General features: G+C 38.7%; 1 protein-coding gene across 22 annotated transcripts in view; it reads left to right on the top strand.

Moving 5' to 3' along the window:
* The window catches only part of DLG2 (discs large MAGUK scaffold protein 2), a 1,600,462-nt gene that overhangs the window by 1,027,871 nt on the left and 548,175 nt on the right, over positions 1 to 24,416 (top strand). For all 22 annotated transcript variants that reach the window (XM_056115953.1, XM_056115951.1, XM_056115947.1 and 19 more), the window contains 2 exons: positions 11,014 to 11,158; positions 14,526 to 14,661. In XM_056115953.1, coding sequence (XP_055971928.1) covers positions 11,014 to 11,158; positions 14,526 to 14,661 — 281 coding nt within the window. The remainder of the gene's footprint in view (positions 1 to 11,013; positions 11,159 to 14,525; positions 14,662 to 24,416) is intronic.

Below are 24,416 nucleotides of genomic sequence, written 5' to 3'. Positions count from 1 at the left end.
TTGCACGCAGCCGACCCGGGCTGACCCCGGTTCAATTCCTCCACCCCTCTTAGAGAGTCCAGCAAGCTACTGAGAGTATCGCACATGGTAAAGCCTAGTAAGCTACCTGTGACGTATTTGGTAAAAGGTAAAAGGTAAAGGCCCTCCCGTTGATCGTCGATTTGCTCGAGCGGGCCCAGTAACGTCTCCATTGGAGACTTTGTTGTTACTGTGTCTGGCATATCGAATACTCTCGGTAGCTTGCCGGGCTCTCCGAGAGGGGCAGAGGAATCGAACTCGGGTCGGCCATGTTGGCCGCTTGTAAGGCGAACGCCCTACCCACTGTGCTAACTCTAAAAGAAGAAAACCAACCCCATCAGGAAAACAGTACAACAAGTCTCACAATGGAGATGTTACTAGTGCCCGCTCGAGCAAATCTATGAACAATGGGAGGACAGTGTTACAATGCTATCTTATTGATAGCAAAAGTATAATTAAATTTTTTAATTGAAACACTGTGAGATACACATTTAAAAAGTTGTGCATGATTAGGTTTTAATCACATAATGTTCCAACACCATCGCTTCACCAGTGTCCATTTCACAACACCAACGTCCACAGTTTCCCTCCCCCACCCCCACCTGCCTTTATGGCAGGAACTTTTGTTCTCCCTCTCTGTATCTCTCTTTCTTTTTTTCTTTCTCTCTTTCTCCTCTCTCTCTTTCATTTGGGGCCTATGGTTTGCAGTACAGATACTGAAAGATTATCATGTATATCTCTTTACCTTCTTAGAAAACTCCAGTTCCTGTCCAAAATGATGATTTCCGACTATTATTTATATGCTGATTCTTTCTTTGTTCTATCTATCCTTTGCCCCCCACTCACTATTGTGGCAAACTTTCAACTACTGACCAGTCCTCCTGGCCCCTGTTTCTCTGGCCTTGGGTATTAGTTTCATAGAGTAATATTTTTTTAATTTTTTTTAAATTTTATTGAATCACTGTGAGGTAGTTACAAGATTTCATCTTTGGGTTACGATCACACAATGATCAAACACCCATCCCACCACCAGTGCACATTCCCCACCACTAATATCCCCGGTATAACCCCCCTTTCCCACCCTCCTCCTGCCTCCATGGCAGACATGATTCCCCATAATCTCTCTCTACTTTTGGGCATTATGGTTCGCAATACAGATCCTAAGAGGTTATCATGTTTGGTCCTTTATCTACTTTCTGCACACATCTCCCTTCCTGACCGATTCCTCCAGCCATCATTTTCTTAGTGATCCCTTCTCTATTCCAGCTGTCTTCTCCTCTTTGCTCATGAGGCAGGCTTCCAGCTATGGAGCAATCTACCTGTCCTGGCTCACGGAAATGAAACAAAGGCAGGGCCACAGACCAATGGAACAGCGTGGAATATTCGTACACACAACCCCAAATGTATGAACATATAATCTTTGATAAGGGAGCAAGAAATGTGAAGTGGAGCAAGGAAAGCCTCTTCAACAAATGATGCTGGCATAACTGGACAAAACATGCAGTAAAATGGGCTTAGACCTCGACCTAACACCGTGCACAAAAGTCGAATCAAAATGGATTAAAGATCTCAACATCAGGCCAAAATCCATAGAAAACATTGAAGACAAGTAAAAGTAAAGTAAAGGCCCTCCCGTTGATCATCGATTTGCTCGAGCGGGCCCAGTAACGTCTCCATTGGAGACTTTGTTGTTACTGTGTCTGGCATATCGAATACTCTCGGTAGCTTGCCGGGCTCTCCGAGAGGGGCAGAGGAATTGAACTTGGGTCAGTCATGTTGGCTGCATGCAAGGCAAACGCCCTACCCGCTGTGCTAATATCATTTATGTCATTGAAGACAAGGTCAACAAAACCCTCCATGATGTTGAGGCTAATGGTATCTTCAAAGACGACACTCCACTGACCATCCAAGTGGAAACAAAGATAAACAAATGGGACTATCTTAAATTATGAAGCTTCTGCACCACAAAAGATATAGTGACCAGAATACAAAGACAATCTACAGAATGGGAAAGGATATTCACCCAATACCCATCTGATAAGGGGTTGATATCAAGGATATACAAATCACTGGTTGAACTCCACAAGAAGAAAACATGCAACCCCATCAAAAAAATGGGATAATGAAATGAACAGAAACTTTCTCAAAGAAGAAATATGAATGGCTAAAAGATCACAGTCACAGTCCTCCCGTTGTTCGTTGATTTGCTTGAGCGGGCCCAGTAACATCTCCATCATGAGACTTGTTGTTACTGTGTTTGGCATATTGAAAATGTCATGGGTAGCTTGCCAGGCTTTGCCGTGCAGGCGAGATACTCTCGGTAGCTTGCTGGGCTCTCCAAGAGGGGCAGAGGAATTGAACCCAGCTCGGCCAGGCCGGCTGTGTGCAAGGCAAACACCCTACCACTGTACTATCACTCCAGCCCGGCTAAAAGACACATGAGAAAATAGTTTACATCACTAATCACCAGGGAGATGCAGATCCAAACAACAATGAGATATCACCTCACACCACAGAGACTGGCCCACATCCAAAAGAACAAAGGCAACCAGTGTTGGCTCAGATGTATCGAGAAAGGGACTCCCTTTCACTGCAGGTGGGAATGCCAACTGGTCCAGCCCTTTTGAAAAACAGCATGGACGATTCTCAAAAAATTAGAAATAGAGCTCCCATTTGACCCAGCAATACTACTCTTGGGAAAATAACCTGGAAAGGCAAAAAAGTACAGCCGAAATGACATCTGCACTTCTATGTTCATTGCTGCACTGTTCACAATAGCTAAAATCTGGGAAAAAAAACCCAAGTGCCCAAGAACAGATCACTGGTTAAAGAAACTTGGTACATCTACACAATGGAGTACTATGCAGCTGTTAGAAAAGACAAAGTCATAAAATTGACATACAAGGAAGGTATCATGCTAAGTGAAATGAGTCAGAAAGAGAGGGACAGACATAGAAAGACTGCATTCATCTGGGGAACATAAAGTAACAAAATAGGAGACTAACATACAAGAATAGTAGAGATAAGTACCAGGAGGTTAACTCCATGGCTTGAAGGCCAGTCATACATGCTAGGAGAAAGGGCAGCTCAGACAGAGAAGGGAACACCAAGTAAAGGGTGTTGGGAGGATCCTCCCAGGATGGGAGATGCATGTTGAAAGTAGACTATAGACCGAACATGATTGCCACTCAATGCCTCTTTTGCAAACCTCAGCACCCAAAAGGAGAGAGAGAACAAAAGGGAATGCCCTTCCACAGAGGTGGTGTGGGATGGAGGAAATGGGGGGTGGGAGGGATACTGGGATCATTAGGGGTGGAGAATGTGCCCTGGTGGAGGGATGGTTACTCGATCATTGTATAACTGAAACACAAACACAAAAGCTTGTAAGGTCAACAACTGTACCTCATGGCATTTCACTAGTAAAAAAAAGAAGAAAAAAATATAGAAGCAAAGTAATAAATTGGATCAGTAATAAACGGGGTGGGGTATTTTTAACAAATACCACATAAATGAAAAAGCTCCTCTGATAATACTATGAGAAACTTTATACGACAAAATGGAAACTTTAAAAGAAATTTATAAATTTTTGGATTCCAGCAATCTCCTAAGAAGTATTAAAACCATTTGAACAGAACAAGTATTAGAAATTTAAAATAATTAAAAGTATGAAAATTATAGTTCAATATCTCTGAGGAACACAGATATAAAGATTCTCAACAAAATCTTAACAAAGTATCATTGTATCACTCTCATACTGTTGTTCATCAATTTCCTCGAGCAGGCCCCAGTAACATCTCCTTTGTCCTAGCCCTGAGATTTTAGAAAGTGCCATATTCAAGGCTCTTTCAGGGTCAGGAGAATGAGACCCATCATTGTTACTGGCTTTCGGCATATTGAATACGCCAAGGGGGGTTTGCCAGACTCTGCCTTGTGGGCACGATAGTTTTGGTAGCCTGTCAAGATCTCCAGAGTAAGAACTAGATAATAAGATGTCACGGCCACACGCTTCCAGGAGCTGGGTTTTATAGTCAGTTGGTGGGTGTAATGCCTACATACTGGAAGATGGGGCATCTACCTGGTGGAGGAGGCCCAGTCCCAATCCGAGCAGGCTTGGAGATCTACGCCCTGGGTCCCGCACACCTGGGTTCCTCTGTCAGTTCCTTCATACATGAGGCTCGTCTGAACATGTGGAGAGTGGTCTTAAGCATGGCTGTGGCTGGAACCGGAGGTCCTCAGCTGCCAGGGCTCTGCTCGGGGTGGGGAGGGAAACTCAACCCACCCTCTTCCAAGGGGCCCTGGTGAGGACAGCCAGGCGCAGATGTAGGAGACTGCGCCGCTCTCTTCTGGGAGCTGGGTTTTATAGTCTCTGGGTCTTGGCCATTGATGGGATTACACTGTGCCAGGGGCAGTTGGTGGGTGTAATGCCTACATACTGGAAGATGGGGGATCAGGGTGGAGGAGGCCCAGTCCCAATCCGAGCAGGCTTGGAGATATATGTCCCGGGTCCCGCACACCTGGGTCCCTCAGCCGGTTCCTTCATGCATGAGGCTCTTCTGAACATGTGGAGAGTGGTCTTAAGCATCGCTGTGGCTGGATCCGGAGGTCTTCAGCTGCTGGAGCTGAAACAAAGTGAATTAAATAATTCAATAATTAATTTAACAATAATCACTTTAACAAAGTGAATTAAATAATACAATAAAAAAACATACACCATAATCAAATGGAAAATATCTCAGGATGCAAAGATATTTAAAAATACTCAAATCAATTAATGCTTTACTCTATATATTTTACAAGGAAAAATGTAAATCACATGATCATATCAATAAAATGCAAAGAGACCATTTTATTTTATTTTATTTTCTAATTTTATTGAATCACCTTGAGATAGTTAAAAGCTTTCATGTTTGGGTTACAATCACACAATGATCAAAAACCCATCCCTCCACCAGTGCACATTCCCCACCACCAATATCCCCGGTATACCTCCCTACCCCCCCCTTTCCCACCCTCCCCCCTGCCTCCACGGCAGACATGATTCCCCATAATCTCTCTCTACTTTTGGGCATTATGGTTTGCAATACAGACCCTGAGAGGTTATCATGTTTGGTCCTTTACTATCTGCACACATCTCCCATCCCGACCGATTCCTCCAGCCATCATTTTCTTAGTGAACCCTTCTCTATTCCAGCTGCCTTCTCCCCTTTGCTCATGAGGCAGGCTTCCAGCTATGGAGCAATCTATCTGTCCCGTGTATCTACTGTCCTTAGATGTCAACCTCATTTTATGTTGTTTTATACTCCACAAATGAGTGCAGTCCTTCTATGTCTGTCCTTCTCTTTCTGACTCATTTCACTTAGCATGATACTCTCCATGTCTATCCATTTTTAAGCAAAGTTCATGGCTTCATCTCTCCTGACAGCTGCATAGTATTCCATTGTGTAATGTATCAAAGTTTCTTTAACCGGTCATCTGTTTTAGGGCACTTGGGTTGTTTTCAGATTTTGGCTATTGTAAACAGTGCTGCAATGAGCATATTGGTACATATATCATTTCTACTGTGCTTTTTTGCATCCTCGGGATATATTCCCAGAAGTGGTATTGTGGGGTCATATGGAAGCTCAACTTCTAGTTTTTGAAGGACTGTCCATATTGTTTTCCAGAAAGGCTGGTCTACTGGGCATTCCCACCAACAGCTAAAGAATGACCCTTTTTCCCCAAATCCACGCCAGTACTGGTTGCTTTTGTTCTTTTGAATGTGTGCCGGTCTCTGTGGTATGAGATGATATCTCATCGTTGTTTTGATTTGCATCTCCCTGATGGCTAGTGATGTGGAGCATTTTTTCATGTGCCTTTTCACCATTTGTATTTTTTTTTTGAGGAAACTTCTGTTCATTTCTTCTCCCCATTTTTTGATGGGGTTGGAGGTTTTTTTCTTGTACAATTCTACTAGTGTCCTGTATATCCTGGATATTAATCCCTTATCAGATGGGTATTGGGTAAATATTCTTTCCCATTCTGTAGGCTCCTAAAGAAAGCATTAAAAAAATTATATGCCACTTATGATAAAATATGGATCAGCACAATGGAGATAAAAAGATACTGGCTTTTATTCCTCACTCTAGTAAAGACTATATAAACACAAATTCACAGCTCAGCTCAAAATCTATGATGAGACGATAAAAGCCTTTCCTCTAAAATCATGTACAAGACAAGGATGACCATTTTCACAATTATTCAGCATAGTTTTGGCACTTCTTTGCCACAGCTACAAGGAAAAGCAGAGATATTAAAAGAATTCAAATTGTGGGCCAGAGTGATAGTACAAAGGGTAAGGTGATTGCTTTGCACATGGCCAAACTAGGTTTGATTCCAGATGCCTCATATGTTAGACTTACCCTTGCCAGTAATGATACCGGAGTGCAAAGCCAGGAGTAGGCCAGGAGTACTACCATCTGTGGCCAAAATAAGTTAAAATGTAAAATATATCAAACTATTACTATCACAAGTCATAACATTAAACATAGAAGACCCTGAAAATTCTGCCAAATACACCCTAAAAGTAATATGCATTTTAGAAAGGTAACGTAAAGCTATACACCAATATGCAAAAATCTGGTGCATTTTCATATATAAATATTGAGGTATGTTATTCCAAATTCCGGTAGGCGGGGGTCACACCCACCAACTGGCCCCCTGGCGCCGTGTAATCCCATCAACGGCCAAGACTCAGAGACTATAAAAACCAGCTCCCGGAAGAGAACAGCGCAGTGTCTCCTGACCCCGCGCCTGGTTGTCCTCACCTAGGCCCCTTGGAGGGGAGCGGGTTGAGTTTTCCTCCCCGCCCTGACCAGGGCTCCGGCAGCCAAAGACCTCCAGAACCAGCCACCACCATGCTGAGACCACCCTCCGCACACATGAAGGTACCAGCAGGGGAACAAAGGCACAGTGGTCCCAGGGCTGAGATCTCCAAGCCTACTCGGATCGGGGCTGAGCATCCTCCACCCAGATCCTCCAAATTCCAGATCCTCCTATAAAACCCAGGTCCCAGAAGCGCGTGGCCGCATTCGCAGCTGCGTGACATCTTATCATCTCATTCCTACTTTGGACAAACTGGCAGGCTACCGAATGTAACCTGCCCACATGGCAGAGTCTGGCAAACTCCCCGTGGAGTACCCAATATGCCAAATACCAGTAACAATGAAGGGTCTCATTCTCCTAACTCTGAAAGAGACTTGAATATGGCACTTTTTAAAAAATCTCAGGGCTAGGACAAAGGAGATGTTACTGGGGCCTGCTCAAGGCAATTGACGAATAACAGGATGGTCATGATCGTGATCGTGATGTTATTATTATAAAGGAATATTTTAAAGATGCAATTGATAATTATTCCCCTACATAATCAAGTTCTTGTGAATCAAATTACAAAATAGTTGAAAGATTTATACAAAGGAGACTATAAATCACCTTTAAAAGAAATCGAAAAAGTAAAAAATAAATTGAGTCACATTCCCTGCTCATAGATTGGAAAAATTAATTTTTTGAATCAATGCCTGAGTGCTCAGGATTTACTCCTGGATCTGAAATCAGGGATCACTTCTTGTGGAACTTGGGGCACCATATGGGGTGTTGAGGATCGAACCCAGGCTGACTGTGCAAGGCAAGTGCCCTACCTGCTGTCTTACTGCTCTGGCCCTAAAACCAACATTATTATGATGACTATTCTACTCAAAGCACTATACAAACTCAAATTCAATACTCATAAAACAATCTCATGGCATTTTTTAAGGCTATGGATAAAATGCTACTAAAAATTTATATGGAATAGTAAAACTACCCAAGCAGGCAAAGCAACCCTGAGAAATAAAGAAGATGGGAAACTTTAGTCATCTTTAGGTTATACTATAAATCTGTAATAATCAAAATTGTGTAGAACTGGTATAAAGGCAAATTATCAGACCAAATTATCTATTATGGAATAGAATGAAAGTCTAGAAACATACCCTTAGATCAGTGTACTTCAACAAAGTAGCTAAGATTTCAACAAAAATTAAGTTCGTGGAAAGCCTCTTCAACAAATGGTTCTGGAAGAACTGATTAGCCAAACAATCTCAGTGGAAATATATGTATATATACATATGTATCGGGCGCGTTCAGGGTGGTATGGCCGTAGACATCATTAAAACATTGTGGCTGAATGAGAATAACCTTGTATTGAAAAATACATATTGAGTCAGGAGGGATAGTACAGGGTTTCAGGTACTTGCCTTACTTGTGGCCATTCCCAGGTTGATCCACAGCAGTGAAAATGGTTCCCCAAGTCCTGCCAGGAATGATCCATGAGCACAGAACCAGGAATAAATCCTGAGAATTTTCAGAAGTGGCACAAAAACCAAAAGAAAAAGAAAAAAGAAAAGAATGCATCTTAAATATTTTAAACCATTTAATCATTGCTGAGGTCTTCTCTAATGCCATTGCCACAAAGTAAAATTTGCACTTCTATCATGGTCTCTTCCTTACAAGAAGGAAAGGGGAATTATTCAAACAGCAATAGAATACCCTTAAACCCTTGAATCTGTTCATATTTCAAGCCCTATGTTACAACATTAATATTAAGTGATAGCACAGCGGTAGGGCGTTCGCCTTACAAGCGGCCAACATGGCCAACCCGAGTTCGATTCCTCCGCCCCTCTCGGAGAGCCCGGCAAGCTACCGAGAGTATTCGATATGCCAAACACAGTAACAACAAAGTCTCCAATGGAGACGTTACTGGGCCCGCTCGAGCAAATCGACGATCAACGGGAGGGCCTTTACCTTTACCTTTACTTAGGAAATATATTACTGTTGGGCTGGAGAAGTAGCACAGGTATATAGATACATGGTCCCTTTTTATTGCCAGGAGTGATCTCTGAGCTGAGAGCTATGAGTCAGCTCTGAGCGCCACTGGGTATGGTTCCAACACCTCCTCTCCCAAATAAGATAAACCAGTAAATAACTTTCTGATGGAAATAGTTTCAAAGAAAACTCAAATTGATGAAGCTATTAGTGATACTCATATAGTTGTGGTATAAAGGTAAATTGATTCATATTTCCTCCCATAAGACATTTGAAATAATAACAGAAGCTTAACAAAAGTCAAAATGTGGTCCAGCTATTGCACTGTATAATTTATCTCGAAAAAATCACCTAATTTGTATCAAGAAAAATTGTTGTTGCTATAATATCATATATAGAGCATAAAAATTAGAATCAAACTAAAATGCTTTAGTAGGAGGATAATACAATTATTATGTTAGAACTATGTAGCACAATACTCTTAAAATAAGTCTTGTTCATGAAGAAAAGTTGTGCATGAATCATACCTAGCTCACTGGAGCTCCACTGAACCAGTTGTGATGAGCTATAGGAAACAATCCGACAAGCCAGGACTGCCTCTTGTTCTTGTATATGACAGCATCATTCAGTGGAAGAATTTGTGCTCAGATCCCACTGGAGGGGAAAACTTCCCTGCTCCTATTTTTCATGGTGTTTTTTTCCAGTTCTATTTACTGTCTTCCACACCAGAGGTGGGAGAAAAGTACAAATTCTGAATTGCTCACCAGAATGAAAAAGGAGAAAAGACCCAGGGAAGGAGATGGATAAACTGATGTGAAGGTCTTACTCTCTTCCCTGGAAAAAGTCAAAGTACTATCTGGATGTGCTAAGGCACCATTCATGGATCAGGAATGTCTTGTTTCATGAGAACAGTTTGTAGATACCTTGCCAGAGGGAACATTTCTGACTCTCTTTGTCATAGTGGTCCCTTCTCTATCCAAGCTGTCCTCCCCACATCGCTGCTTATGGCAAGCTTCCAACCATGGACCATTCCTCTTGGCACTTTCCTGGGTATTAGTCTCATACTATGTCTTTTTATGTGCAACAAATGAGTCCAATCATTCTATCCCTGTCCCTGTTCCTCTGACTATTTTCACTCAGCATGGACCAACATGATAATCTTTTAATCTTTTAGTATCTGTACTGCAAAGAGAGAGAGAGAGAGAGAGAGAGAGAGAGAGAGAGAGAGAGAGAGAGAGAGAGGAAAAGTGTCTGCTATAGAGACATGCTAGGGGAAGGGGGTCAGGAGGGAAACTGGGGATATTGGTGATGGGAAATGTACAGTGATAAAGGGACAAGTAATGGAATATTGTATGACTGAAACCCAATCATGAACAACTTTGTAATGTGTATCTCACTGTGATTCAATAAACAAATTAAGAGATAAAAACAAAAAATAAGTCTTGAAGACTTTCATGTTTTAAATAAATGGTTGCTTAAATATTTTATAAACAGGTTTAAAAACAATGAGTAATATACGGTCACAATTGTTTAAAGAAGTTCATCTGCACAAAAGAATATAAATGATTTTTATTTTATTCTATTTCATACTTTTTCATTTCCTTCAATAAGTATGTATCATTTCATAATAACAAATTCTGCATCATAAGAATAAATACATTCAACCATTTTTCAATTAAAAAATGGGAGCGATAGCACAGCGGGTAGGGCGTTCGCCTTACAAGCGGCCAACATGGCCGACCCGAGTTCGATTCCTCCGCCCCTCTCGGAGAGCCCAGCAAGCTACCGAGAGTATTCGATATGCCAGACACAGTAACAACAAAGTCTCCAATGGAGACGTTACTGGGCCCGCTCGAGCGAATCGACGATCAACGGGAGGGCCTTTACCTTTACCTTTTATTCTAATTTTTATTATTCTAGAAGAATTTTTTCCTCACAGAAGGCAAAATCAACCTTGTTACAACATCAACAACTGTACCTTATTTTCTTTGGATAAAGACATTAATTTTTCTTTTCTGTCAAATTGTGACATAGGTAATGAACTCTGTAATTGAAAACTAATATTCAGATAAATTCATGATTCTATAGATGTTATTACCTGAATATCACACTTCATCTGCATAGATTTAACTTTATTATTGAATTCTTTTTCCCTTTCAGGTAAACAACTATAGTTTAGAAGAAGTAACACATGAAGAGGCGGTAGCAATATTAAAGAATACATCAGATGTTGTTTATCTAAAAGTTGGCAAACCCACCACCATTTACATGACTGATCCTTATGGCCCACCTGATATTACTCACTGTAAGTATCACACTGAGTGTTGTCTTCGAACAGTATGCCAGGTTTGCAATAATATAATTCTACTAAAGTTGGCAAAGTCTCTATTCATACCTTCCCTAATTTATTAGCCTGTAGAAATGCTTCAGAGGTCACTTAACCTACTAGTCCTTATCTAATGTTTTGAAATAGCCCTAATGAGTTGATAAGAATATCATTGGTAAAAGACATGTTTGTTGGAACAGTGTCATTACCACAGTATAAGGTAAGGTAAAGGTAAAGGCCCTCCCGTTGATCGTCGATTTGCTCGAGCGGGCCCAGTAACGTCTCCATTGGAGACTTTGTTGTTACTGTGTCTGGCATATCGAATACTCTCGGTAGCTTGCCGGGCTCTCCGAGAGGGGCGGAGGAATCGAACTCGGGTCGGCCATGTTGGCCGCTTGTAAGGCGAACGCCCTACCCGCTGTGCTATCGCTCCAGCCCACAGCATAGGGAAAAAATTTCTGAGTTGCTTCTCAAGTACATGAGCATGATCTCACTCATGACATTTTATTCTTTCTAGTTCAGATCTTTAGTGGCTGAGTGGAAAAGAAAGGCTGCACAAATAATAAGAAAGAGAAATTTGCTTCTTTATGAAGAAAATAAATCCCTACCTTAAATTTAAAATCATGATCCATATCTACTCAGCATAGCTTTTACCTTTACCTGAATTTTGGCAAGGAAAATAGAAAATAATGTGTCACTGTGGAGTGTAGGAGGATCAGGGTTAATCAGGGAGACCCACTGCTATCTAAGTCACCTATTTTTATTATGTCAATGAAAAAGTTAATGAAGATTTTTTCTTTGCTAAAGGAAGTTTTATAAATTTGAGTTTAAGGTATAGTTTTATTGGTACCACTGTGACTCCTAAACAAATACACAAACAAACACACAAACAAAAGAGCAGCTTGGGAAATCACTTACAATACTGGAAACCCAAATGTCTTCTACACCTGACATACCCATATTATGGTCTTAAAAAGTCATTTAACTTATCATATTTATACATTTAATCTGAAATAAATTTGAATATTAAATAATTGGGTTACTTTCCCATTATGTTTGTTATAGCACAGAGGTAGGGCGTTTGCCTTGCACCTGGTTTGATTCCTCTGCCACGCCGGTTCGATTCCTCCACCCCTCTAGGAGAGCCCAGCAAGCTACCGAGAGTATCTTGCCCACACGGCAAAGCCTGGCAAGCTACCCATGACATATTTAATATGCCAAACACAGTAGCAAGAAGTCTCACGATGGAGACGTTACTGGGTCTGCTCGAGCAAATTGATAAACAACTGGAGGACAGTGCAGACAGTGCACGGCTTTTCTTAAAAATAATTCTAAAATGACTCCTTCCCCACTATATATATGTATATATATGTATATATTTCAGTATTCAACAAGCTGAAAGAAGGCTTGCTTTATAATTTCAAAAGTTCTAACTTTCAAAGTTTTTAATATGAAATGTCTCAGAAAAATCAGTCTTGAGACTTTAAGTGCATGAAAGGCATGTAAGGTCAATGTCAAAGGGATAAAGGTAGGAATACACTTTATAATTAATTTAAGAAATATATAGAAGTAATTTTAATATGTGAAAGACACTTTGTAAGGTAATATGTGAGATACAAAGGAGGTACAATCATGACCTTCACTGGAAGGCTAATTCAGATATATAAATAGCTTCTATACTTAGAAAGAATATAGGGGTACATATGCCATGGGAAAGATAAAAATAAGTATCTTTGGACTATTTCAAGGAAAGAGATAATGGAATATAGCCTGTCTTTGAAAGTTCAGAAAAATCTTTATGAATAGGATGCTATCTGGATTGCATCTTGAAAAATGGAAGTCATTTTAATGTCACAGATGTAATAAGGGTCAGGAATTATTGTTGCTTGGCATAGTGGTACAAAGTTCAGATTCTTGGAATAACATGCATTTAGGACCATAGAATCTTGTTATAAGGGCTGTTTAAAAGGAAAATCTTACAAGACTGGCAAAAGGGAAAGGTTTTATTCAATACAGTGGCGGCAATGAAGCATTTTTGTAGGAAAAACATTTGTTGTTACATAATTATAAAATATGTTTGAGGAGATTGACATATAAACATCCTAGTTCCACAAATAAACATCAAGGAGCCACCAAACTGTTCCAGATATATTGGTCCTTGGGCTGAAAATGTTGTGGCCTTCTTGGAATTGTGGCAGGCAGATTCCCCTCTCTTCCAGATAGGTCCTGTAGTCACTACACTTAATCTCCTCTGATATAAAATGGTCCAGCTCCACAGCTCCTGAAACATGCAGCCGCATATGCCATCTCAAGACATCTTTTCCAAATTCACAATACTAACAGCCTAGTAGGAGCACTGCAAATCTGATGGGAACGCAGTGTATAAACCCGCCAAGCTTAATTAGCAAAAACAATAACACAGAAGGTTCAATCAGCACCTTCCAGCTCATTAAATCCTAATTGACTTTAGTTATACCATTGTGCAATATAACTATTATCACAACTTGACTTTTATTGATCTATTTTATACTAACTTCATTGGCCATTTTGTTGTGACAAGCATTAGGAAGTAAATTTGCTTGTGCCTGACTTGCTTGTGTCTGCTCAGAAGTCAGGATTGGGGACATTGGTAGAGGAAGGGTTACAGTAGTGGTAGGATTGATATTGGATCATGACTTCCTTAAACAACTGAATTGTGAACGATTTTGTAGGTCATGGTGCTTACAGAGCCCGGCCAGCTACCGAGAGTATTCGATATGCCAGACACAGTAACAATTAAAAATAAATGAAAATATTTAAGAAAATACAGTGTCAAGAGATCCAGTTGTGATAGTAGTTGAAGAATGAATTTTAGTTGCCCAGAAGGAAGAATTGTTAGGGTGGAGAAATAGAAAGAAAAGCTCAAATTCTTAATCTTTCTGGAATGGAGAAGCAATATAGTTTGAGATTTAAGTTCTATACAAGAGCTAACTTTTCATAGTCGATTAAAAATGATTAAGTATCAATCATTAATTACTAAATATTACATAAAAATATGAAACTCTGCAATTAGAAAGCAAACATTTTTTATTTTAGTATAAATTAATCATCTTTTGAGAATATAGGTCTCCAATTATTTCACCAAATTATTCTAACCAGGCTTACAGATATCACTATGGTTATTCGTTTTTTTCCCCCTAAAAAATCATCATGTGTTTGTACACATTGAATGTAAAAAAACTCCTCCCTCTTTGCAGGCAAGAAGACCCTTGGCATGTGGTAAAGACTTTCTATTTTTTTAATAGAACTGTTAGCATAACACACTGAATTTCCCACGTTACAGTTATTTTTTTCTTTTACCTCTTAGCTTATTCTCCACCAATGGAAAACCATCTACTTGGCAACAATGGCACTTTAGAATACAAAACCTCCTTACCACCCATCTCTCCAGGAAGATACTCACCAATCCCAAAGCACATGCTTGTTGAAGATGATTACACCAGGTCAGACATTTTGGGTTGAGTAATTGCATTTGTGATCACTGATAATTACCAGGAAGAAATAATACCTGTCTAAAGTTTTGATTGCTGTTTTAAAAGCTAACTAAAGTCATGGGATATCTTTCAAACAATTATGGTCTTGTTTCAAGTAGAAATTTCTAAGTACTTGTGCTTACTCTGTTAGGATAAAAACTAGAAATTATTTGCTTAGAATTTGAGAGATATACTATCATTGTACAATTAATTAAGCAGTTTGATAGATATCCAGTATCTGATTTGAGGTTTACAGTCATACTATTAAGATAGGTACTTTATTTATTTATAAGATTATTACTTGAGAAGAAAATATGGTGCTAAGATATAAATGTAAGATGTAGCACACCAATATTTTGTTAGCAGAAGAGTCAAGATTAACATCTTGGCCACTTCGACTCTAAATTTCAAGTACAAAGTTACCCAGAATCACCCAAAGTTACCTAGAATCAAATGTAATAGGGTGTCAATAAATCCTCCCTCTAATGCAACAACTATAAGTGGGAAGGCAAAGGGAAAAATGAACTCCAAATGGGTTAAATTTAAAATATCTTATTAATCCCACAGGCAAAACAGGATAAGGCTTTAGGATAGGGCACAGAACATATTGCTAATCCTACAAAATAAAAACCAAATTCAGTGAAAGTATCTTTGAAAAAGTCAAGTGTTACCACTTTTAGAGAATACCAGTGGAGTTTACTTCTTGGTCACTAAAAGGAGTCATTAAGTTTTTGGTGATTATGAGTAAATTAATAAGTAGAAAGACAGGTAGAGTACATGTTTTCACTTCAAATGTTCTTGTTCCAAGGGAAAATGTGTTCGTTGCATTTGTTAAAGTAATACAAAGCTGCTCAAGGAAAAAAAATATTCCTCAGACTCCCTCCAAAGAAACCTATCCTGAGTCTACAAATGTGACATCTTGGAATGAATTTATTTTCCTTTATTTATATGAATAGAATATATGTTAAAGCACAAGTCTATATAGATGGGACTTAAACTAGTTCACATGGCTCTGAATCTTGTATTCCTCAGTGGAGGAATACCTTTACTGATATGGATGAAACATACAGATTTACAGAATTTTCTTTGAATATATTTGAATATTAAAAAAGATAGAAATGAACCTCTTTATGCTTTAAATACTGTTTGTTTAATGAAACCACTTACAGTGAACGTAAGTGTGAGCGATAGCACAGCGGTAGGGCGTTTGACTTGCACGCAGCCAACATGGCCGACCCGAGTTCGATTCCTCCGCCCCTCTTGGAGAGCCCGGCAAGCTACCGAGAGTATTCGATATGCCAGACACAGTAACAACAAAGTCTCCAATGGAGACGTTACTGGGCCCGCTCGAGCAAATCGATGAACAACGGAGGGCCTTTACCTTTACCTTACAATGAACACCAATGATGTCTTTTTATATGAAATAGAGAACGACTATAGATATAGCACAGTACAGAAGGTAAGGCACTTGCCTTGCAAACAGCCAACTGGTTTGATTCCCAAGACCACAGATGATTTCCTGAACCACACCAAAAATGATCACTAAGCATAGAGACAGAAGTAAGCTCTGAGCACACCAAGATAGAGCCCCAAAATATAGCAAAACAAAAAAATAGAGACTTCTTGGTGCTTCACTTTTCCCAGTGACACCTACATATGACTTGGTCTTTAATTCATTTGCTATTTCTTTTTAAGTGATTGAGAACTTTTCATTTATTTTACCATTTCACATTTGCTGAAGTAGCTTTTTACATCTTTAGGTAAAGGTAAAGGCCCTCCCGTTGATCGTCGATTTTGCTCGAGCAGGCCCAGTAACGTCTCCATTGGAGACTTTGTTGTTACTGTGTTTGGCATATCGAATACTTTCGGTAGCTTGCTGGGCTCTCCGAGAGGGGCGGAGGAATTGAACTCAGGTCGGCCATGTTGGCCGCTTGTAAGGCGAACGCCCTACCGGCTGTGCTATCGCTCCAGCCAAGGAATTAAATGTTTCAATGCAGTAAATATGCATCTGTGGTCCAAATCAAATATCCATTTTTTTTCTGTTGAAACATCTAATTACTTTGCTCTTAAAGTAGGGCTTTAGCAAAGATTATCCTCATGTCTCTCTAAATAATTGTATAAATATAGGCACCTTTATCCACAAGAACATGGTATATTTACTCTCATTCTATTGCTAGCTTTTTATATGAATGTAATTTACTTAACTCAACAATAAATTTTAGCCTTTACTAAAATCTTTGCTGCCTCAAAATATACAACCCATTTAATCATTCAATAATTCAGAAAAATTCGCTTTTATCCCCATTTTAGAGATGTGGAAATGGAAATCCAAAGATATTAAGAAACTTCTTTATGGCCATACTCCTTTGAAGTAGCTAAATTGGTTGCATATTAGTTTTAAAGTCCTGGCTGTGAAGAAAAAAATTTAAATATATTCTTATTTAAAATTGGAAACCAAGTCACATAATTCTGGGCTCATCTTGGGAAAGAAACCCAAGAGTTTTGGTTAGCTCAAGAAACGGGTCAGTGTTAAGATTTTTCTCTTCCAGTGATGAAATGTGACCTTGGACAAATAATGTTTTAATTATTTATGTATGTATATTTTATTTAACACCACCAGCATCTCTAGAAGGGCCACTTCCAGTGGGCCTAAAAGATTCAGTGCCCAAAGCCAGCAGTGTGATAGGCCAGACAATGCTCAGGGTCACTAGGGCAACACTAAGCAGTGCTGAATGTCAGAGACTGGCCATGCAGTGTTGTGTTGGAGGGAGATTGAACTCTACTCACTCCTTTTAGGGATGATCTTCACCTTGGCCTATCACCCTCAGCATTTAGCAAATTATTTAAATTGCAACCTTCAGTTTCTTTAGCAGTATTATGGAAAGAATTACCAAATTCACCTAACAGGTTGGCAGTGAATAAATGAGATAATGAGGGCAATGGGCTGATACAGCGCCTGTCTGGCACATAATGAATTTTAAATGCCTATTAATTAGCTATTTAAAGAAGCTATACAGATTTCCCTTTTAAAAAATTGAGTCACTGTGAGATACATAGTTCCAAAGCTGTTCATGATTGAGTTTCAGTCATACAATGTTCCAGCACCTGTCCTTTTGCCAGTATACATTTCCCACCACTCATTTCCCCAGTTTCCTTCCAAGTACCCTAGCCCCCAAGCCTGCCTCTATGGCAAGCACTTTTCTTTGTTTGCTCTTGCATGTGTGCTCTGTCTCTCTCTTTCCTTTTGGGCATTATGGTTTGCAACATAGGCACTTAGGTGTTATCATGTTTGTCTCTTTACCTACTTTCAGAACTCAGTTTTTGACTGAGTGATCTTTTTTAACTATCATTGTCATGGTGCATAGAGGCCCCTTCTTTATCCTAACTGCCCTTCCCCCAACACTGTGACAAGCTTCCAACCTTGTACCAGTTTATTTGCCTCTTGTTTCTACTGTCCTAGGGTATTAGTCTCATACTAGGTTTGTTTTTTTTTAAATCCCACAAAAAAATGCAGTCGTTCGATGTCTGTCCCTTTCCTTATGACTCTTTTCACTCAGCATGATACCCTCCATGTTCATCCATTTATCAGTGAATTTCATTACTTGATTTTTTTCTGGTGGCTGCATGGTGTCCCATTGTGTAGATATACCATAGTTTCTTTATCCAGTCGTCTGTTCTCTGGCATTTGGTTTGTTTCCAGATTCTGGCTATTGTGAATAGTTCTGCAATGAACATAGAAATGCAGATAGCTTTTCTTCAGTGTGTTTTTGGGCTCCCAGGATATATTCTCAAAAGTGGTATTGCTTTTGGTTGGGTTTGTATGGAAGCTCAATTTCTAGTTTTTGGAGGAATGTCCATTTTCTTTATCCATCTAAAGGGTCAAGTGAAACTCTTTGCATATCATGTCCCATGAAGAGTCTATTTCTCCCCTCTATGATATGCCATTCCTCTTTCCCTTTCTTGTTTACTTAAAAGATAATCTTACTAATTATTCTACAATAAACTTTCTGAATGCCTGGTGTTTGGTTTCAAAGACGATTGAAGTAAAATTGTGTTGGTTTTTACTCATGTTCCTGTGCACGTGCATTGCATCCCTACCTCATGTAACATCATTGCTCTCTCTCATTTGTCCTGTGCTGTGATAATTCTCTGTATCTGAGTGCTTTGTGCTGTGGCTATTCTTTGGGTCTTGGCATTATTTGATCCAAGGCGATTTTATTGCCTCATTCATATTTAGGTATTCCTGAAAAATAATGGCAACATATTAAGAATGCAAAACAGCATAGGAAATATTTCTAAAAACTGTCAAAACTAAAAGTAAATTATGAGCCCCCCAATACCTATTGCTGTGAAGTTTTCCACAAAACCTCATTTATTCATTAGTTAGGGGATTATGTTTTAAGCTTGAAATATTATTTGTTTAGTGATAATAAATAATATTATATATCCAATTTTGCTCTCACTGATGAAATAGAAAATTGGCATTTTTTCAGTATTCCTAATTTAAATGTCAATTTTCTATAAAATTCCAAAGGATAGAGACTTCTGAAACAAACAATATGATAAGACCAGCTCTGTGAAGTGATCTGCTGTCACCTTACCTTGAGAGGAACTTACTTAATATTTCTCAGTAAGTTTGAGTTTAGCAACATCCTATGACACTGAAGGAACTTGAAAGAGGAGTCAACAGCTGAGTTTGTCAGAGTAAAGAAATCTGGAAGCACATTTGTATTAAGGGATAGCATATGCAGATATATATGCCATGTATGAAATAATGAGTGTGAAATAATATAAACTGAAAACAGCTGTTACATTTGTGAATGTGTCTAATGAAGGGAAATAGTATGACTTAAAAATTATCTTTACATTTCTGTCCTTTCATTTGCAAACTAATTTTAAGATTAATAATACAGAGTAGCAAACCTTAAATGATCACCATTAACATTTTTAATATACATTATCACCCTTAGGTTATTTATGCGATCATCTTAGTGATGGATTCTAAAGATAACACATGTTCTCTAAGAGTTAAAAAATTGTATCTTCTCAAGTAACAGGCAAATAGCAGAATCAGAATTTGAATTTTGGCCTGTCTTCAAAGACTTCATCCCACAAGCTTAATACCTCCACACACTTCATCCCAAATAATCTCTTTCCATGGAGAAATAGTGGATAAAGTAATTGAACTGGTAGCAGGAGCAAGAGTTCTTATTTGCTACCTAGTTTCTTGCTTCTTGAACTTTGTATCATTATCCCAAATGCAGGCTACCAACTGAATATGGCGGTTGCAAAAAAGTTTGCAAAAGATTTCTGAAAAAATCAACGACTTTGGAATTGTTTCTAGAAGTACTCATGCATGTAGCATTGTTTGGGCAAAGCAGGGTTGTGAGTGGAAAGAGTTTAAGCAGCCCTAATCTAAGTGACCTAAGAAAGTCATTTAATCAAAGTCTTTATTTTCTTATCTATTAATTGAGATAAAGCATAATCTAATTTCTTCATGGATTTATTACACCGTAGTATTGTCCTCCCATTGTTCATCGATTTTCCTGAGCGGGTACCAGTAATGTTTCCATCATGAGGCTTATTGTTACTGTTTTGGGCATATCGAATACATCACGGGTAGCTTGCCAGGCTCTGCCATGTGGGCGAGATACTCTCGGTAGACATTCTTTCCTGCGATGTTGCTTAGAAAGTATCTGATCCAAAAGACTGACTTGCTTGCTGTGAAGGATTATAGGCAGTGTTCTGTAGTAGTCAAGTTAATTGAGGAATTAGCTGATTTAGCACCCTGACAGGCTAAAGAGTTAAATTCCAGGCTTCATTCTATCTCAAAATGAGGGACATAGGCAAATATTTATGGATTTCTGATTATTTTGCAACATAGTATTCATCTAGAAACTCTGAACATTTAGCAGGAGGATCCCAAAATATGGTTCAAGGGTTAGAGTGCATGTTCTGTGTGTGGAAGACAGAATTCAAGTTTCCAAAACTCTGTTAGCCCTTGGGCAACATTGGGTGTTTGCCCCAAACTAAACAAACATAATTTAATTGGGGATGTTAATATTCATAGTAATAAATGCAATGTGTATTTACTTATTTTATATGCATTTTAGTTTATTATGATATTCAAATATAGATTCATTATTGTATGAAATTAAAGTATGACAGAATCTCAATTTAATATGGAGGAAGAAAATTTTCTTTGACTTATGGTGAAACATTGCTGATAATCTCAGATACAGGTTCTGTAAATTTTAAATCACCCAACATGAATTACTAGTAGACTCAAAAACTGTGCATAATTTCTTTAATTATTCTGACTACTGCTGCTTAGTCCATTGCTGAAAATAATTCAAGACATTGATGATTTTTAGGTTGTTATTTTGCAAAATATAACATCAACTAATCAGTCATTTTTTCATCTTTTAAGATGACAATACTGGGGGGAAATCCCTTAGGAGTCTAAAAAAAACAAAAAGGAAAATACCAGGAACAATAATTTCAGCTAAAAATTTATTTCATTTCTTGTTAATTCAGGGCACAGCAGGTAGGGCATTTGCCTTGCATGCAGACGACCCAGTTCAATTCCTCCATCCCTCTCAGAGAGCCTGGCAAGCTACCGAGAATATCCCTCCCGCACAACAGAGCCCGGCAAACTCCCCGTGGTGTATTCAATATGCCAAAAACAGTAACAAGTCTCATGTATTCATTAAGTTTTAATAATATTTATCAAAGATCTTTAGAGAACTATCTAAATCTTATGATTTTGTTTTTATTGTTGTTTTGTTTTGTGGTGCTTGGATTTCAAATCCAAAACCTCATACATCAAGAGCTCAAGTGCACTACCACTGAGTTATATTTCTGTCCAATTATTTTCTTATTAGGGCTGGAGCGATAGCACAGCGGTAGAGCGTTCGCCTTACAAGCGGCCAACATGGCCGACCCGAGTTCGATTCCTCCGCCCCTCTCGGAGAGCCCGGCAAGCTACCGAGAGTATTCGATATGCCAGACACAGTAACAACAAAGTCTCCAATGGAGACGTTACTGGGCCCGCTCGAGCAAATCGACGATCAACGGGAGGGCCTTTACCTTTACCTAGAGTTGTATAATAACTTGTATTTCAGAACTATTTTGTATATTCCTAAAATAGTAAACCAAAGCAATTGTTCAGTAATATTAAACCAATGAGAAAACACTTTTGTAAAATGAGAATCTTCTTTTAACCAATTACTATTAAGGTAATTGGCAGCTTTGATTTATTACAGCTTTATTTATTAAAAATGTTCTCTATTATCTTGATTTCTTTTTTCATTTGCTGGTAAAATACAGCAAGGAAACTAAAGTAACTGATTAGAAGAAAGCTATAATGAATGAGGTGGAGTTTTTAAGATAATTTATTATTCAATGGAATGTATTAATTATTAAGCTGGGAACTTTTATTTTTCCAATATTTAGATAAATGGAGCCTAAACAAAAATTCCTTGAAGAAAATCATCTTAGTAAAGAGGTCTGGCTTGTAGTTAGTTCAGGAGAGCCTTGCCTTGCATGTGTAAGGTTTTGTGTTCAGTCTCTTGCACTATACATGCGCACAAACACACACACAAACACACACTTCATGTTTTACCATCTGATGCAGTGGTTCACTCCAAGATGTCTATTCTAAGAACACAAAAATAACGATTCAAGAAAGAATACATACCTCTTTTTTTTACAGATTTGGTTATAAAGTTCCAGCTTTAGTAAAGAACTGGAAAGAATTCAAAGGCCCATCAATATATGAGTAAATATTGACTGTTGTCAAGATCTCCTTTAGTCAAGCTATTTTCTTTTTGTTGCTGTTGTTGTTTTGATTTTTGAGAGGGTCATTTCCTACAGTGCTCAGAGCTTATTCCTGGCTCTCTGCTCAAAGATCAGGGTTCACTCCTGGAGGGCTTGAAGATCATATGGGATGCTGGAATTCAAATCTGGGTCAGCAATCCCTGCACCCTACCCACTGTATTATCTCTCTGGCTCCCTGTAGTTAGGCTATTTTAAATTGCATGGTTTCTAGACCTTCTATCATCTATGAGCTAATTTTTTATGAGCAACTTAAGTGTTTGCCACTATTGTTTTCCCGCTTGGTTTTCAGCTTTATAAATCAGAACTGGCTAAACGTTAAACCGTGTTTCTTAAGTCTTGGTACCCGCATGCCCTGGAATCAGGCAAAAATAATTTCTTCTCCTTTGGACCTGATGTAGAATATAAAATTTTCTGTTGAAACATGAAATATAAGAATTTTTATATATATAAGTTTGAGAAATATCCTTGCTTGCTTTAAAGTATAAATATCCTTGTTGAAGATCAAGTTATTTTTGTTTTGCTTTGGTTCCATATTCAGCAGTGCTTTGGGCTTATTCCTGGCTCTGTGTTCAGGGGACACCCCTGGAGGGTCTCAGGGGCTCATATTTGGTACTGGGGAATGAACCAGGCTTGATGTCAAAATCAACTGAGTTTTATTCAAAATCTTAAGTAAAATTGATGCACCAGATTTTCTAGGTCTACCCAATCACTAGACATAAAACCAGCTCTATACATATGAATACCTAACCTTGGAAAACACTAAGATAAATTATGCAAACTTTTCAGTTTCTGAATTTGCATTACAGAAGAAATCCTTTATTAGTGAGTGAAGGTCTATGATCTCTAATAGGGATAGACTTGCAAAGGATCAGATAACACTCTCCATCAAAGTAAGTGGAAACCTGTCCTAAATTCTTTATCTTCTTTTAACTATTCTTGTCATGAAACATATCTGGATGAATTAAAAGTTCTTTGTTATGGCATAGAGGAAATCAATCTTTTTGCTATGTCTTTAACTGAGCATAGTAAGGAAAATCTGGGTCAGACTACTCAGGCAGTTAATATTGCCTAGAATTGAGGGCAATAGAGTAGTGTGAATGGATCCAAGAGCTGCCTTATTATGGCCCTGCCTTGACCATGTCCTAGTTCTGTGTCTTTGGGTGAGTTATAGAATTACCTATTAATTGGATGTTCTTACATATAGAAGGATGCATTGTGATAATTAACTGAGTTAATATATGTAAAGTGCTTAGAAATAAAAGTAAGCACCCTAAAAAGTTATTATTTATTATTAATATGACTCAAACATGAATTAAAGGTGAATTACTCTACAAATAAAATGATTGTTGGTAAACATCCTTCATAGAATGGAAACACAGCCATGTATGATGCACTTACTCACATATGATCCCCCCCTAGTTTTTCAATGTTTTTATCTTTCAGAGATCATAATTTTATTTTATACAGAATGTTGGGCTGGAGTGATAGCACAGTGGGTAGGGAATTTGCCTTGCACATGGCCAACGCGGGTTTGATTCCTCCACCCCTCTTGGAGAGTCCAGCAAGCCCGAGAGTATCTTGCCCACACAACAAAGCCTGGAAAGCTACCCTTGACGTATTCAATATGCCAAATACAGTAACAACAAGTCTCATAATGAAGATGTTACTGGTACCAGCTTGAGAAAATCGATGAACATTGGGAGGACAGTGACAGTGACAGTGACACAGAAAGTCATGTACTTTGCTATGTTAAGGGGTTTTTTTGTAACTAAAGCAACCATCTGATATTATCTGTATTGAGAAGATAATGTAGGATTCAGTGAAAATTATTTGAGGAGAGAAGGGAAATACCAGGTAGTGCTGAGGAGCCCGTGGGTCAGGGTACC

This window comes from Sorex fumeus, unplaced genomic scaffold, assembly GCF_029834395.1.
Source record: "Sorex fumeus unplaced genomic scaffold, SorFum_2.1 ptg000030l, whole genome shotgun sequence".
Lineage (NCBI taxonomy): Eukaryota > Metazoa > Chordata > Mammalia > Eulipotyphla > Soricidae > Sorex > Sorex fumeus.
The sequence above is the reverse complement of the archived record's forward strand: the minus strand, read 5'-3'. Positions and strand labels throughout refer to the sequence as shown.